At 48.6% G+C, this 13,753-nt stretch overlaps 2 protein-coding genes across 2 annotated transcripts in view; both read left to right on the top strand.

The window, feature by feature from the left end:
• Window positions 1-6,927: 6,927 nt before the first annotated feature.
• On the top strand, window positions 6,928-8,043 carry LOC141559959 (platelet-activating factor receptor-like). Its single transcript, XM_074297614.1, has one exon. The coding sequence runs from the start codon at window positions 6,928-6,930 to the stop codon at window positions 7,948-7,950; it is 1,023 nt and encodes a 340-aa protein (XP_074153715.1). The 3' UTR covers window positions 7,951-8,043.
• A 4,243-nt stretch (window positions 8,044-12,286) lies between these two features.
• The window catches only part of DLGAP3 (DLG associated protein 3), a 75,425-nt gene continuing 73,958 nt past the window's right edge, over window positions 12,287-13,753 (top strand). The window contains 1 exon segment of the mRNA XM_074305073.1: window positions 12,287-12,808. The gene's annotated coding sequence lies outside the window, so the exon portion shown is untranslated.

Raw genomic sequence — 13,753 nt, 5'->3', positions numbered from 1 at the left:
GAATCCACAGCAGCCTTGACAGGTGGTGATTGAACCTCCCCTTGAAAGAAAGGCAATGATCAAGTGAAGAGAATCCCACTACCTGCTGACAGACATAACTCCTTCCACTTTGGGATAGCCCCTCCTCATTGGGAAGGTTTTCAGGCTAACCTTGCCCATGTACAACTTCTACCAGTTGTTCCTTCTTCCACAGGATAGCTTTTCAAATTCATGAAGATAGTTATCACATCCTCCCTGAACCTTCTCATCTGCAGTTTCTCCAGTTTCTTCAGCCCATCCTCAGATGGTCTGCACTAGAGTGCCCCTCAGCGTCTCGGTCAGCTCTTTTAAGTATGTTCTAAAGATTTTTAGGGTCCTTCCTAAAATGGGACACCTTCCCCACTCCCTTGCAGCAGTGAACATAATGCTCCAACTGTGTTCAGCCTTTGGAATGAGTGACCTTTTCAGTGATGAGAGCCTCAGAACTTCGGATCTCAGGGTCAATTCTGCCTAGGATGCGAGATGTCAGGGACCACACTCGGAGCAATGCCTTAAGCGGGTGTAAAACTTGAAATGGTTTTTCAGCCAAAGCAAATCTATTTTGTCTTTATTTTGTTGTTTCTGAGGGGGGAGGATGGGGCTTTCCTTAAGGACAGATCAATGATTATTTTTAACCTTTTGCTCCCTATCCACTGTTTGAGTATGGCCGTACTGGACAGATTCCTTAGTTTTTTCCTCTTTTGGGGAGGAATTGCAGGTGGTGTGCTAACTGATAGGGACTTGTTCAGTGTTCAATAAAAACATTTTTCTTTATTCTTAAGATGTTTGTTAGTTTTCTGTCTCCATGGACGGGTGAGAGGGAGGTGATGAGACAGGTCCAGAGACAGAAGTAGCCCAAGGCACTCTTGAGGGGCAACTCCTAGGGCCCCCTGAGGAACGGAGAAGGCTGCAGCCAGCCTGTCTCCTTCCTCAGACCTTAAAATAAAACCTCTGGGCCTGCCAGGGATTAGAGCTTGATGTGTGTGTGTAAAGGAGGGGGTTGGCTGTTCCCACCTCCCCAGCCTGGTGGTCAGAGCTGTCTCAGCTGCTGCGGAGGCCGCGGGAGATGCAGTGGGCGGTGGGCGGTGGGGAGGGGGGCGGTAAACCGAAAGGGAGGAGGGGGCGCCAGGGCCAGCTGGTGCCGGGGGAGCAGTTGTCTGGGATTGTCACATGAGGGGGCGCCAGACGGGCGGAGTGGGTCAGGGGGCTCTTGCACAGCGGGGAGGGGCGCAGTCTTCCCAAGTTTCACGGGGGAGGGATGATGATCTGGGAGTTTCCTACGGGCCTCCTTATCTCCCTCCACCCCAGTTGGAGAGCTCCTACCTTGCATTCTCTTCCCCCGAAGTGTTTTCCCCTAGTTCCCCTCCTCACTGGTCTAAGAGCCCTCTCTTCTCTTCCCTTCCCCCCTTTTTATGACCCCCGCCTGCAGATCCTTCCCCTGGATTGAGCAATCGAATGTTCCTCGCTAGCCCCTTCTCCCCAGGGACACAGGTGTACCCCTTCCCCCCTCCAGCTGTTGTACCCATTTCCGGACTATGCCGACAGATTAGCCCCTGTGCGAAATACAGCAAATGGGCAGTCCCTTCCTGACTCAGACCCCTTAAAACCTCCTAGACCCACACGGATCGCTCGTGGAGCAGCAGATTCAGCGCAGGTAAGGGAGGGAGCCGAAGGCCAAGGGAAGAGGCGGTTGTGTTCCTGGGGAGGGTCATTTCAGTCTTGGCAGTAGTCTAAAACAACCACCTCGCATCCATGGTTTGGAACGGTCGGCTTCTGTCTAGTGGCCCTCTGACCAAGTTCTAGGGGACACGAGCAGACCGTTCTTTTCCCATCACATAAAGACTCACTCTCTTAGCCAGGGTCCCTCCTCCCCAATCGGTAACCGGGAACAGTTATGATCCGCTAGTTATATATCCCTCCCTCTAAATTATGACCCAGAGGGCCTTGGGTGGGTCTGGGCTGGTGTGAGGGGTGGAGTGGGAGAGACCTTGAGTGCCAAGAAGCACTGGTCTACGACAGGGTTGAGAACTTTCCCGTCTTCTTTCTGCCCTTTCCTAGCCCTGGACTCTGGAGCAAGAGCCAGAGACAGTTATATCGGCCTTTCAGTCAGGGCCTCTGAGCAAAGATAGGTCCCACGCTGTCTTTTGTAATTGCGTAATTTGTGGGTATGTCTGAAGGTATCTCTGGCTGTCCCACGTGCATTCCTAAGTGGATTTATGTGAATTGATGCCTTCACATGCATGTACATGAGCCCTTTGGGTTTCACTCACACGTGCACATGATTAAAAAAAAGGTACCCTTTTATTGCCAAAAAAAAAAAAAAAAAAAAAAAAAAAAAAACCCCACCAAAAAGCCAAAACAAAACGCTGGGGGAGAGAGTTTGAGTCTAAAAGCCACGTGCACAAATGTGTATGCACATGCATGAGGACAGCCAAAGGTGCAGCACATTCACAAATTCACACATTGTGTACCCTCATGCACCTGCTGCTTGGCAGTCTCCCACCTTTCCCATTCTCTTATATGTCCCTCTCCACTCCGTGCACTATGAGCTGGCTACCCCACCTGGCCTCCTCTGCCTCACACCTGACTATTTCTGGCCCTGATGCCTGGAATCCTCTGCCTCCTCACTTCTGCCTTTTAACTTCCCTGGCTTGCTTTAAGACTCAGATCAGGTTCTACTCTCTGCAGGAGGCCTTTCTCCTCCCTCTCCTCTCCCTCCCAAGCCAGCTTCTTTCCTTTTGAGATCCTGATAATTCTGTTTAGTATACAGCAGGGCTTCTCAAACTTTTTCCACTCATGGTCCCTTTTCCTTTGAGACATTTTTATGTAGTCCAGGGTATATATGTATAGAAAATAGGTATACAGATCAAACATTAGCTGACAACCAATCATAATTGCACAACACCTCTATTCAGTGGCAAAACTCCAGTTTAAGAAGCTGGGGTATATGGCATGTCTGCACATGGTTATTTACATGTTTCCCACATAAGAATATGAACTTCTTAAAGGTAGGAATTGTGTTTTTGCCTTTCTTTGTATCCCCAATAAACAGATTGTGTAGTGGATGGCTTGCAAGATCTGAATTCAAATTACGCCTCAGATATTTACTAGCCATGCAGTCTTGGGCAAGTTATTTAACCCTTGTCTTCCTCACTTTTTTCTTCTGTAAAATAGAGATATGATAGCATCTGTCTCCCAGGGTTAGGGTGAGGATCAAATGAGATAATTGTAAAGTGCTTAGCACATAGGAGGTGTTATATAAATGTTAGCTATTATTAATTATAAAGTGCTTAGCACACAGTAGGTGTCATATAAATGTTAGCTATTATTAATTATAAAATGCTTAGCACACAGTAGGTATCATATAATTGTTAGCTATAAATAATAATAAAGTGCTTAGCATATAGTAGATATCATATAAATGTTAGCTATTATTAATTATAAAGTGCTTAGCACACAGTAGGTATCATATAAATGTTAGCTATTATTAATTATAAAGTGCTTAGCACACAGTAGGTATCATATAAATGTTAGCTATTATTAATTATAACATGCTTAGCACACAGTAGGTATCATATAAATGTTAGCTATAATTAATAATAAAGTGCTTAGCATATAGTAGGTATCATATAAATGTTAGCTATTATTAATTATAAAGTACTTAGCACACAGTAGGTATCATATAAATGTGAGTTATTATTAATTATAAAGTGGTTAGCACACAGTAGGTATCCTATAAATGTTAGCTATTATTAATTATAAAGTGCTTAGCACATAGGTATTATATAAATGTTAGCTATTAATTATAAAGTGCTTAGCACATAGTAGTATTATGTAAATGTTAATTATTAATTGTAAAGTATAGTAGATATATGTTAACTATTCATTGTAAAATGTTTAGCACATAGTAGGTGTTATATGTATGTTCGTTATTAATTGTGAAGTATAGTAGGTATTATATGTTGTTATTCATTGTAAAATGCTTAGTACATAGTAGGTATTATATAAATGTTAGTTATTATAAAGTATAATAGATATTATATAAATATTAGCTATTATTATTAATTTTAAAGTGCTTAGCACATTGTGTTATATAAATGTTAGTTATTGTAAAGTATAGTAGGTATTATATAAATGGTACCTATTATTAATAATTGTAAAGTGCTTAGCACATAGTAGGTGTTATATAAATGTTAGTTAATTGCAAAGTGCTTAGTACATAATAGGTCTTTATAAAAATGTTTATTATTGTTTTTCTTAATTATAAAGCACTTAGCACAGTGCCTGACACATAGTGAGTTTAATATAAATGTTACCTTATTGTCATTATTAAATGCCTACTATGTGCTGGGTATTGGATCTAGCACTGAAAAGGATATCAAGAAAGGGAAAAGACAGTGCCTGTTCTCAAGGAACTCACATTCTCCGGGGTGTGTGTGGGGGAAGACAGCATACAAACAACTATATATAAATGAGCTATATACAGGATAAATTGGAAGGAATTGACAAAGGGGATGGCACTAGTATTAAATGGAATTGGAAAAGTTTTCTCATAGAAAGTGGAATTTTAACTGTGGCTTGAAGGAAAAATAGGAGGTGGAGATAAAGAGGAAAAGGATCCCCAATGTTTGGCACAGTGTCTGGCAAACAGTAAGAGCTTAATAGTTGCTTTTTAACCTTTCCAGGAAGTCTGGGAAGTCCAGTAGAAAGCAAACTACTTGAGAAGGCATCATTGAGCAAGGTGAAGAACAGATTCAGAATCAGGGGCTTTGAATTATGCTTCTTCCATTTACTTTTTGTGTAACCTTGGGCAAGCCCTTGGACCTCAATTTCCTCACCTGTAAAATGAGAGAACTGGATTTCTGAGGTCCCTTTCTGGTTTATCCCTATGAGCTTTAGGGCAGGGACTTTGTATCCCCAGTGCCTAGCACATAGTAGGTGCTTAATTGAATTGAGTTGAATTGAATCATTCCGAATTGAATCAAAGACTCAAAAGGGCCTTCATCTCGGCACCCTCTGAGATACCTTCTTTTCCTTTTCCAAGATCAGAAAATTCATTTATGGGACTTCTCTGACCTTTCTATAGAAGATTTTATTTCCATACTTGCTAACTCTTCCTCACACATCTTACTTGATGTGTATATTATATATCCTGTGTATATGTATCTCAGAATGGATGTCTGTATATTTCTATATTGCCTCAAAGTTGTGAACAGGTATGTGGATAACATCTTTCTGGGTCTCTCTGTGTGTAGAAATATGTATTTACATGGATGTCTATGTGTATTTATGTGTGTGTCAATGTGTATTATATTGTGAACACATCTCAGCATACATGTGCTGATATGATGCCATATGGGTATGTGATATGGAAGAAAGATACAGACTAGAATTAGGAGTCAGCTCCCCTTGGGGTGAGGTCCAGTGGGGTGGGGAAGGCCCATCACCCTTGAATTAGCCTACTCCCTCTATGCCAAACTTGAGACTCAGGACTGAACCCCCTTGACAACCCTTGCTGGTATAAGGAGGTCCCACTGATTCAGTGTTCATTCTGGTACTTGGACCCTCAGTTTTCCAGTCTCTACTTTTGCTGTCTTTTGACCATTGATAAGGAATTTTCTCTCTCTGTTTCTCTGTCTTTATCTCTCTCTGTTTCTGTCTCTGTCTTTCTGTTTGTCTCTGTCTCTTCTTTCTCTCTGTGCCTCTCTGTGTCTGTCTTTCTCTCTCTCTGTTTCTGTCTCTCTCTCTTTCTCTCTCTCTGTCTCTTTTTTCTCTCTGTGCCTCTCTCTGTGTCTGTCTGTCTGTCTCTCTCTTTTTTCTCTCTGTCTCTGTCTGTCTCTGTCTCTGTCTCTGTCTCTGTCTCTCTCTCTCTGTCTGTCTCTGTCTGTCTCTCTGTCTGTCTCTGTCTGTCTCTCTCTGTTTGTCTCTGTCTCTGTCTCTCTCTGTCTCTGTCTCTGTCTCTCTCTGTCTCTGTCTCTGTCTCTCTCTCTGTCCCTTCTTTCTCTCTGTGCCTCTCTCTGTGTCTGTCTTTTTCTCTCTCTGTCTCCGTCTGTCTCTTTTTCTCTGTCTCTGTCTCTCTCTGTCTCTTCTTTCTCTCTGTGCCTCTTTCTGTGTCTCTCTCTCTTTCTCTCCCTGTTTCTGTCTGTCTCTCTCTATCTCTTCTTTCTCTTTGTGCCTCTCTCTGTGTCTCTTTTTCTTTCTCTCTGTCTTTGTCTCTTTCTCTCTGTCTTTCTGTTTCTGTCTCTTCTTTCTCTTGTGCCTCTCTCTGTGTCTCTCTGTGTCTGTGTCTGTGTCTGTCTCTCTCTGTCTTTCTGTCTCTGTCTCTTCTTTCTCTCTGTGCCTCTCTCTGTGTCTCTTTTTCTTTCTCTCTGTCTCTGTCTGTCTCTTTCTGTCTTTCTGTCTCTGTCTCTTCTTTCTCTCTGTGCCTCTCTCTGTGTCTCTGTCTGTCTCTGTCTCTCTCTCTGTCTTTCTGTCTCTGTCTGTCTCTTTCTCTCTGTGCCTCTCTCTGTGTCTTTCTCTCTCTCTCTCTCTCTCTCTCTCTCTCTCTCTCTCTCTCTCTCTCTCTCTCTCTCTCTCTCTCTCTCTCTCTCTGTTTCTCTATCTCTCTCTCTAGATGTATATTTATATATCTACATATCTATATCTCCTTTTGACCTCGGATTCAGAGGTAGTTTCCAGGAAGAGCTGTCTGTGGTGGGGGTGGAGGGGAAGGAGAAATGACTGCAGAGTTTGGGGAGCACAAAAGAGGTGGCTAGTTGGTGTAAAAAGGCTGGTTCCTTGGGAGGAGGGAGGAGGAGGGGACAAAGAGAAGACCCCTCCCTCTGTCTCTGTTTGCTTTCCCTCCACCTGCCCTTCATGGAGCTCACCCTTCCTTCTTCCCACAGCCCACCCACCTCTCCCTGGGATCCAATGAACCACACAGAAGCAGGTGCAGGCGTTCGAGGATGTGGCCCATGGGATGATCCCGCCCGCTTCATCGTGGTGCCAGCCGCCTACGCGGTCGCCCTGTGTCTCGGCCTGCCTGCCAATCTGGCTGCCTTGGCCATCTTCGGGAGAGGTGGGGGGAGGCTGGGGCAAGCTCTGCGCCTCTACCTGCTCAATCTGGCTGTGGCCGACATCCTCTTCACGCTCACGCTGCCCTTCTGGCTCACCTACTACCTGAGCCGGGCCCACTGGCCCTTTCCCGCCTCCCTCTGCCACGGCGCTGGAGCCACGTACTACGCCGCCACTTACGCTGCCATCTCCTTCATGGTCCTCATCAGCGTCAGTCGCTATTGCACCGTGCAGGGGCCCAAGCCTGGGTTTGGCACTCGCCTGCCCCTCAACCAGCTTCGAGTGGCCCAGGCTGCCTGTGCTGCCACCTGGGTGCTCTGTTTGGCCTGTGCCGCTCCATCCCTGGTCTCTGCCCGGGCCCTTCGCCCTGGCCCGGGAGGCACTACCCGCTGCTTCGAGCACGGCTGGGCCAGGCAAGACATGGCCTACGTCACCGTGGGCTTCTTCCTCGCCGCCTTCCTCCTGGTCCTTGGCGCCTATATATCCTTGGCTCGGGTGCTGGTGGGGCCTTCCACATCGAGAAGGGCGTCCCTGGGCCCTTCAGCCACTGGTTCCCACCGACGCATGGCCCGGACCATGGTCCTCGGGCTGTTGTTGGTGTTTGCGGTCTGCCTGGCGCCCTATCACCTCATCCTAGCCCCGTGGGTGGCCAGGCAGGAGGGGAATGACGGGGACCGTGGAGACAGTGAGTGTCTGGAGCCTTCCACCCTGGACGTCCTGCACACCCTCAGTCTGGCCCTGCTCAGTCTCAACAGCTGCCTGGACCCCCTTGTCTACTGCTTTTCCCTACGCCGTTTCCGCCAGGACTGCCGGGGGCTGAGCTGCTGCCCAGGGTCCAGAGGAGCCAGCGTCCCAGCAGCCTCTTGTTCCTCCTCCTAGGGGATACTCGGGCCACCCAGGCCAGCTCTCCTAGGGCTAAGGTGAAGGTTGGGGGGGGTGTCCAGGATTCACTCAGAAGAGGACTTACAGCATTTTCTCCTCATTTACCACCCTGGCTTGGATACCAGTGCAAGATGGAGTCCAGGAGAACAGTGCCTATGATTTGGGGTTCTGAGAAGTAAACATTTTAGCCCAAAGTGTTGATGTTTTTATTTCACTGGTCGGGATAGATGTGGCTGCGATTATTAGAGATTTTGGAGTATTTAGTAGGATTCCCATCATGTACTTATGCCATGTAGGGCAGGACCAGTTTGGGGATGTAGGTGGAGAGGAAATAAGCACTTATTAGAGGCCTATGTACTATTTACTGTGTTAAGTGTCTTTTTTTTTTTTTTTCTTTTTACAAATATCTCATTTGATCTTTCTAACATCTCTGAGAATTAAGTGCTATTATTATCTCCATTTTATAGCTGAGGAAATTGAAGGAAATAGAAGTGGTGACTTTCCCACGATCTCATGGTTGGGAAGCGTCTCAAGCTAGACTTGAACTTGGGTTGTTTGGGCCTGGATCCAGCCCTCTGGGCCTCCATCACATGACTGGACCTCCAGCTCCCACCCAAACCTTTCAGCATGTTTATATAAGTGATATCCAGTTTCAGCGCTCAGGGTGTAAAATGGTGACGGTAACATGGGACACCAGAAGGGCCAGTACCAGTTGTCCAAGCGACCTTCTGTCCTGATTTCATCCTACAATGTGCCTCAGCTTCAAGTTCGCTGCCAGGTAACTTCATCAAGGTGAGTGGAGACCAGGGCAGAGCTCAGATGGCTGTCTGCTCTGCAAGTGTGGGAACTTCTCCCTACTGTTCACCCCCTGGCAGTCTTACTAATTCACATTTCATTAATAATTGCTCCCATCTCTATAGCATTTTAAGGTTTACAAAACATCTTTCTCATAACAACCCTATGAAGTAAGTAACATATTATTATCTCCATTTTAATAATACTACTTAGCAGTTATATGGCAGTTTTAAGGTTTGCAAAATGATTTACATGTATTAATCTCATTTCCTTTCAACAACCCTATGAGATAAGTGCTGCTATTATATCAATTTTACAAAATGAGGAAACTGAGGTTTTGGTAACTTGCCCAGGCCCATACATTTATCGAGAGGCTGAGCCAGGATTGACCTGTTTTATTTCTTAATTGGATTCATTCCCCTCCCAGTTACATGTAAAGATAATTTTTAACATTTATCTTTGTAAGATTTTGAGCTTCAGTTTTGTCTCCCTCCTTTCCTTCTCTCCCCCCTCCCCAAGACAGCAAGCAATCTGATCTAGGCTATACATGTACAATCATATTAAGCATATTTCCACATGAGTCATATTATGAGAGAAGAACCAGAACAAAAAGGAAAAATCAAGAGAAAAAACAAAAGCCAAAAAAGGTAAAAATAGTATGTTTTGATCTGCATTCAGACTCTGTGGTTCTTTTTCTAAATGTGAATGGCATTTTCTATTATGAGTCTTTTTGAATTATCTTAGATCATTGCATTGCTGAGGAGAGCTGCGTCTATCATAGCTGATCATCACACAATGTTGCTGCTACTATGTTCAAAGGTTCTGCTCACTTCACTCAGCGTCAGTTCACATAAGTCTTTCCAGGCTTTTCTCAAATCAGCCTGCTTACCCTTGCATATAGAACAATAAAATGCGATTATATTCATATACTACAACTTGTTCAGTCATTCCTCCATTAATGGGCATGCCTTCAATTTTCAGTTTTTTGCCACCACAAAAGAGCTGCTATAAATATTTTTGTACACGTGGGTCCTTTTTCCTTGTTTGTGATCTCTTTGAAATACAGATCTAGAGTAGGTCATAGAGTAGCACAGTTTCATAGCCCTTTGGGCATAGTTCCAGCATGGTTGGTTCACAACTCTACCAACAATGCATTAGCTGAACTAGAGTCTCCTTGATCAGCTCCTTCACTCTATCCACTGCATCCGCTGTTTCATTTTATAGATGGTGGAATTAAGATCAAGAGATGTAGAAAGGAGATGCGGGGCTAAAATTCAGACCGAGGCCACCTGACTACAAGTGTAGTGCTCTTTTTAATGTATCCATTGGTTATTCAGTTTGGCTTAGTCCCTGCCAATGGTTTCTCCTTTGACCTGTTAGAGCCTAGATTGAACTAACTGATCATCCCTTGCCCTTTTCAGTGAGGTCCTGTCCTGATCTTAACCTTTATTCCCTCCTCTCCCTCTTAGCTTTTAGTTTAAATAAGTTTTAGACAATTGGGGCTAAGAGACTTGATCAAGGGTATACTGCTAATAAGTGTTAAGTAAGGTTGGATTTAAACTCAGGTCCTCCTGATGCAGGGTCTGTGTTCTATCTACTTCACCATTTAGCTGCCTGCCTCTTTTAATCTGGGTGTGGTGAATTTAGATCCTAAGAGTTAAAGGACCTGCATTCTAATCCTGATTCTTCCTCTATTTTTCCTGCTTCCTGAGTTCTGAAAGGAAAAGATGATTCCATCCTGATCTTTGAACTACCTCCTTTTTTCGTTGTTGGTATTTTGTCTGGTCATTTAGACACGTCTCACATCACTGGAAGTCCTTCCTGGACTGAGCTCAAGCCCAGGATCTTCTCTCCTGCCTTCTTCTTGTCACTCTGACCTGGAGGAGGGGGACTGTCTGACTGATTCTGAGATCCTTTTTTCCAAAGTCCCTCATTTTACAGATGAGAAAACTGAGGCCCAGAAAGTTTGAGTGGCAAGTAGTAAATAACAGAACTGGGACAAGAAATCTGTTCCACTGAGTCTGAAATCCAATGCTTTCCCCCTGATACTGCTGTGGGACCAACCTAGGGTGGATGGGGTATAGGAAGGGCGAAAGGGCAGGTGTCAGGGGGCTATTTCATCTCTCTAGGTCTTAGTTTCTCCTTCATACAAGGAGAATGAGTGACTGCTCCCTGACCAGGAAGATACCAAAAATGGTGTATGTCTATGTTTGTATATATGTGTATGGGTGTAGGAAGGGTTAGGTCTTAGGATGGGAGAAGTCCATATTTTCTGTGCCCAGAATTGGGGGGGGAAGGGGCTTTAGTAGTGGGAAGGTTGCTTTAGCCCTCCCATCGCCAGCTCCCTTCTCAGCAGGATGAGAAGGCTGCCATGTAGCAGACTCGTGTATCTCCTCTCCCCCACTGCCCTCAGCCTGTTGGGCCTATGTGGGCTCTCCCACTTCCCCTTTCCCTCCTCCTCCCTCCCAGGATCACTCTGGGCCAGGAAGGAGCTGTTCCAAGGGGCTACTGCAGCTGGCTCTCCTGCAGCCTCCTGCCTCCTGCCAGTGCCAGCCATTCCTCAGTCTGAGCTCTGCAGCTTCCCTGGCTATCATGGGACCAGGCTGCCCCTTCCCCACACCCGTCCCTGAGCGTGGGGCATAGATCTGACCAGGGATGAGGTGAGGTTTCTCTCTTTGCAGGCTGACTCAGGACTCCAATTAGAGAGAGCTTTAATTTCTTTTGCTGCAGAGGAGCTGGGGTGGGGTGGGAGGGGGTGGGATGAGGTGTGGGAGGGCTCACTGTGCTGGGCTCTTGTCATGGTAACTGTTGAGATGAAGGAGCGGTAGGGAAGGACCAGGGCTTCCAGAGGGCGGAGATTCAGAGTTTCAGGAGGAGTAGCTATGGAGTTAGGGGAAGTCTGGACAGGGTTGGAGAATACAAGGCGTGTCCCTAAATATGCCAGGGATGTGAAGATGTGTGACAGGAAGGACTGTGCATGTCTCGGTCTCTGTGTGTGCGTACATGTGGGAGTTTCCTAAGTGACCTTTGCTATCCCAGGCCGCCTGTGCCCTGGGTCACAGTCTCTGTGACATCTGTGAGTGAGAGGCTGGAGTGGGACGGCGAAGATGGCATCTATGAAACTCTTCAGGCTGTGTGTGTGAGAGACAGACAGATTCCCAGAGACAGACAAAGAGGCTGCGCTCAGGACTGTGACGGGAGGCTGGACCCAGTGTCTGTCCGCTGGGAAGGCTGTGTGTGTGTCTGCACGCCAGGAGCTTGTACATCACACCAGGAGCTTGTAGCGACCCTGTGTGTGGCTGTGACAGTGTCTGTATGTTGCCTGAGACTATGTATCTGGATGCAAGGATGAGGTCCCTCTTCCCCACCTATTTCCCCCTCCCCGCTGCGAGGAGGTGGAGCGAAGTCTCATTCGCATCCCTGAAGGCTACCCAGGGAAATCCCCCGCCTCCGCCTGGCTCGGCCCTGGGCACTGGGGGGCGCACCCCAGGGTGGTCTCAGCTCCCCTCCCCCCAGTCGCGGACATTAGATGGCTCGTTCGGATTGAGCCGAGATCTCTGCTCGCCCCCGTCACACTGGCGGCCGGAGCGGTGGCAGGGGCCCGAGCCCTCCGGGGTTCCAGCTCCCGCCCCTACCCTGGCAGCTCCGGCCCCGCCCTCCCCCCTCTTCCCCGGATCGTCCTGCGCGGGGGCGGAGCGGGCGGGATCCCCCCCGCCTCCCGTCCGGGTTCCCGGGAAATCCACCCTCCGCAGCTTGCCGGGCTCCCTCCCAGTCTCCGAGGCTCCGGCTCCGCAGCCGGCGCGGCCCCTTTGCTGGGGGCTCCGCAGTGCCCGGAACCCCCCCACCCTTTCTCCTCGAGTCCCCGGCCTGGGGGCCCCCTCCACCACCCCAGCCTGCTGCCTCCGGGCAGCCTCCGGGCCTCAGAGTCACCGAATTGAGCCCTCCAGCTCGGCCTGCCTTGTCTCCCCAACCCTGCCAGCCCTCCGCCTCCGGGCAGCCTCCGGGCCGCCGTGTGACCGGACAGCCTGACGGATCGCAAGCTCAGCCCGGCAGGGGCCAGGTAAGGCGGCGCTGGGGGAGGGGGGTCCCAGCGCCGCGCCTGCCCCCCCCTCCGCAGTGCCCTCCCCGTCCGGCTCGGACAGCTGCGGCTGCAGCCCCCGTCCCCTCCCGTCTCCCTTCCCCCGCTAGCGGCCTCCCTTGCCTGGGGAGGGGGAAAGGGGAGGCTCCTCTATTTTCCTTCTCTCCCTTCTCCGGGGGTTGCAGCCCTGCAGCCTTGTCTGGGGCTGGGCTGGGGGCGAGGGGGGGACCCCAGGCCCAGGCCGGGAGGAGGATGGTGGCTGTCCCAGCTCTGGGGTCCGAAATCACCACTTGTTCCGGGGACCCGGGAGGGCAGCGGGCGGCGTGGTGGCAGTGGCCGTGGCGGCGGCGCCGGGGGCCAGGCGGAGACCCGGTTTCCAGGGGAGACTAAGCTCCCGCCTCCTCCCGCCTCCGCACAAGGGAAGAAGGGATGGAAGAGAGGGGACTTGGATCGCAGCACTCAGGGGGCGGAGAGAGCCTGGATGCAGGGGCCAGTCTGGGGGATCCCCCTCCCCTGCAGAGAGGACGAAGGGGCAGCGGGGAGGGGCCCCTGGAGAGAAGTTTTCTTGATCTGGGCGAGATGAGAAGAGTGTATCTGGGAGGCTGTGTCTGTGTGAATGTGGTTCTGTGTGCTTGTGAATGTGAACGAGAATCACTCGGAGACGTTTCCCAAGGGGATTTCCTAAGGGAGAGGGGCAGAAAGAGAGAAGAGGGAGCCTTAGAGTTTTCAGATCATCCCTGCGGCTTCTTCTGCTCCCTCGGAGCCATCTGGGTGGGACTTTTGCTCCCTGGGATCCTTGTTACTTAGGGTCTCTCTTACTTGTCAAGATGTTACTGAAAGCTCACCTTGGCCCTTCTCCGTGGGTGGATCGGAAGCCCAGAGTCCTAGGTTCTAGGCCTGGGCTTCCTCTCTGGACAGGGAAGATGG

Source organism: Sminthopsis crassicaudata, chromosome 3 (assembly GCF_048593235.1).
Source record: "Sminthopsis crassicaudata isolate SCR6 chromosome 3, ASM4859323v1, whole genome shotgun sequence".
NCBI classification, from domain to species: domain Eukaryota; kingdom Metazoa; phylum Chordata; class Mammalia; order Dasyuromorphia; family Dasyuridae; genus Sminthopsis; species Sminthopsis crassicaudata.
Note: the sequence above shows the minus strand (reverse complement) of the source record. Positions and strands in the feature narration are given on the sequence as shown.

Excerpts from the sequence above, each read along its gene's own strand:
- LOC141559959 (XM_074297614.1), top strand. The coding sequence starts at position 6,928 with ATGAACCACACAGAAGCAGGTGCAGGCGTTCGAGGATGTGGCCCATGG.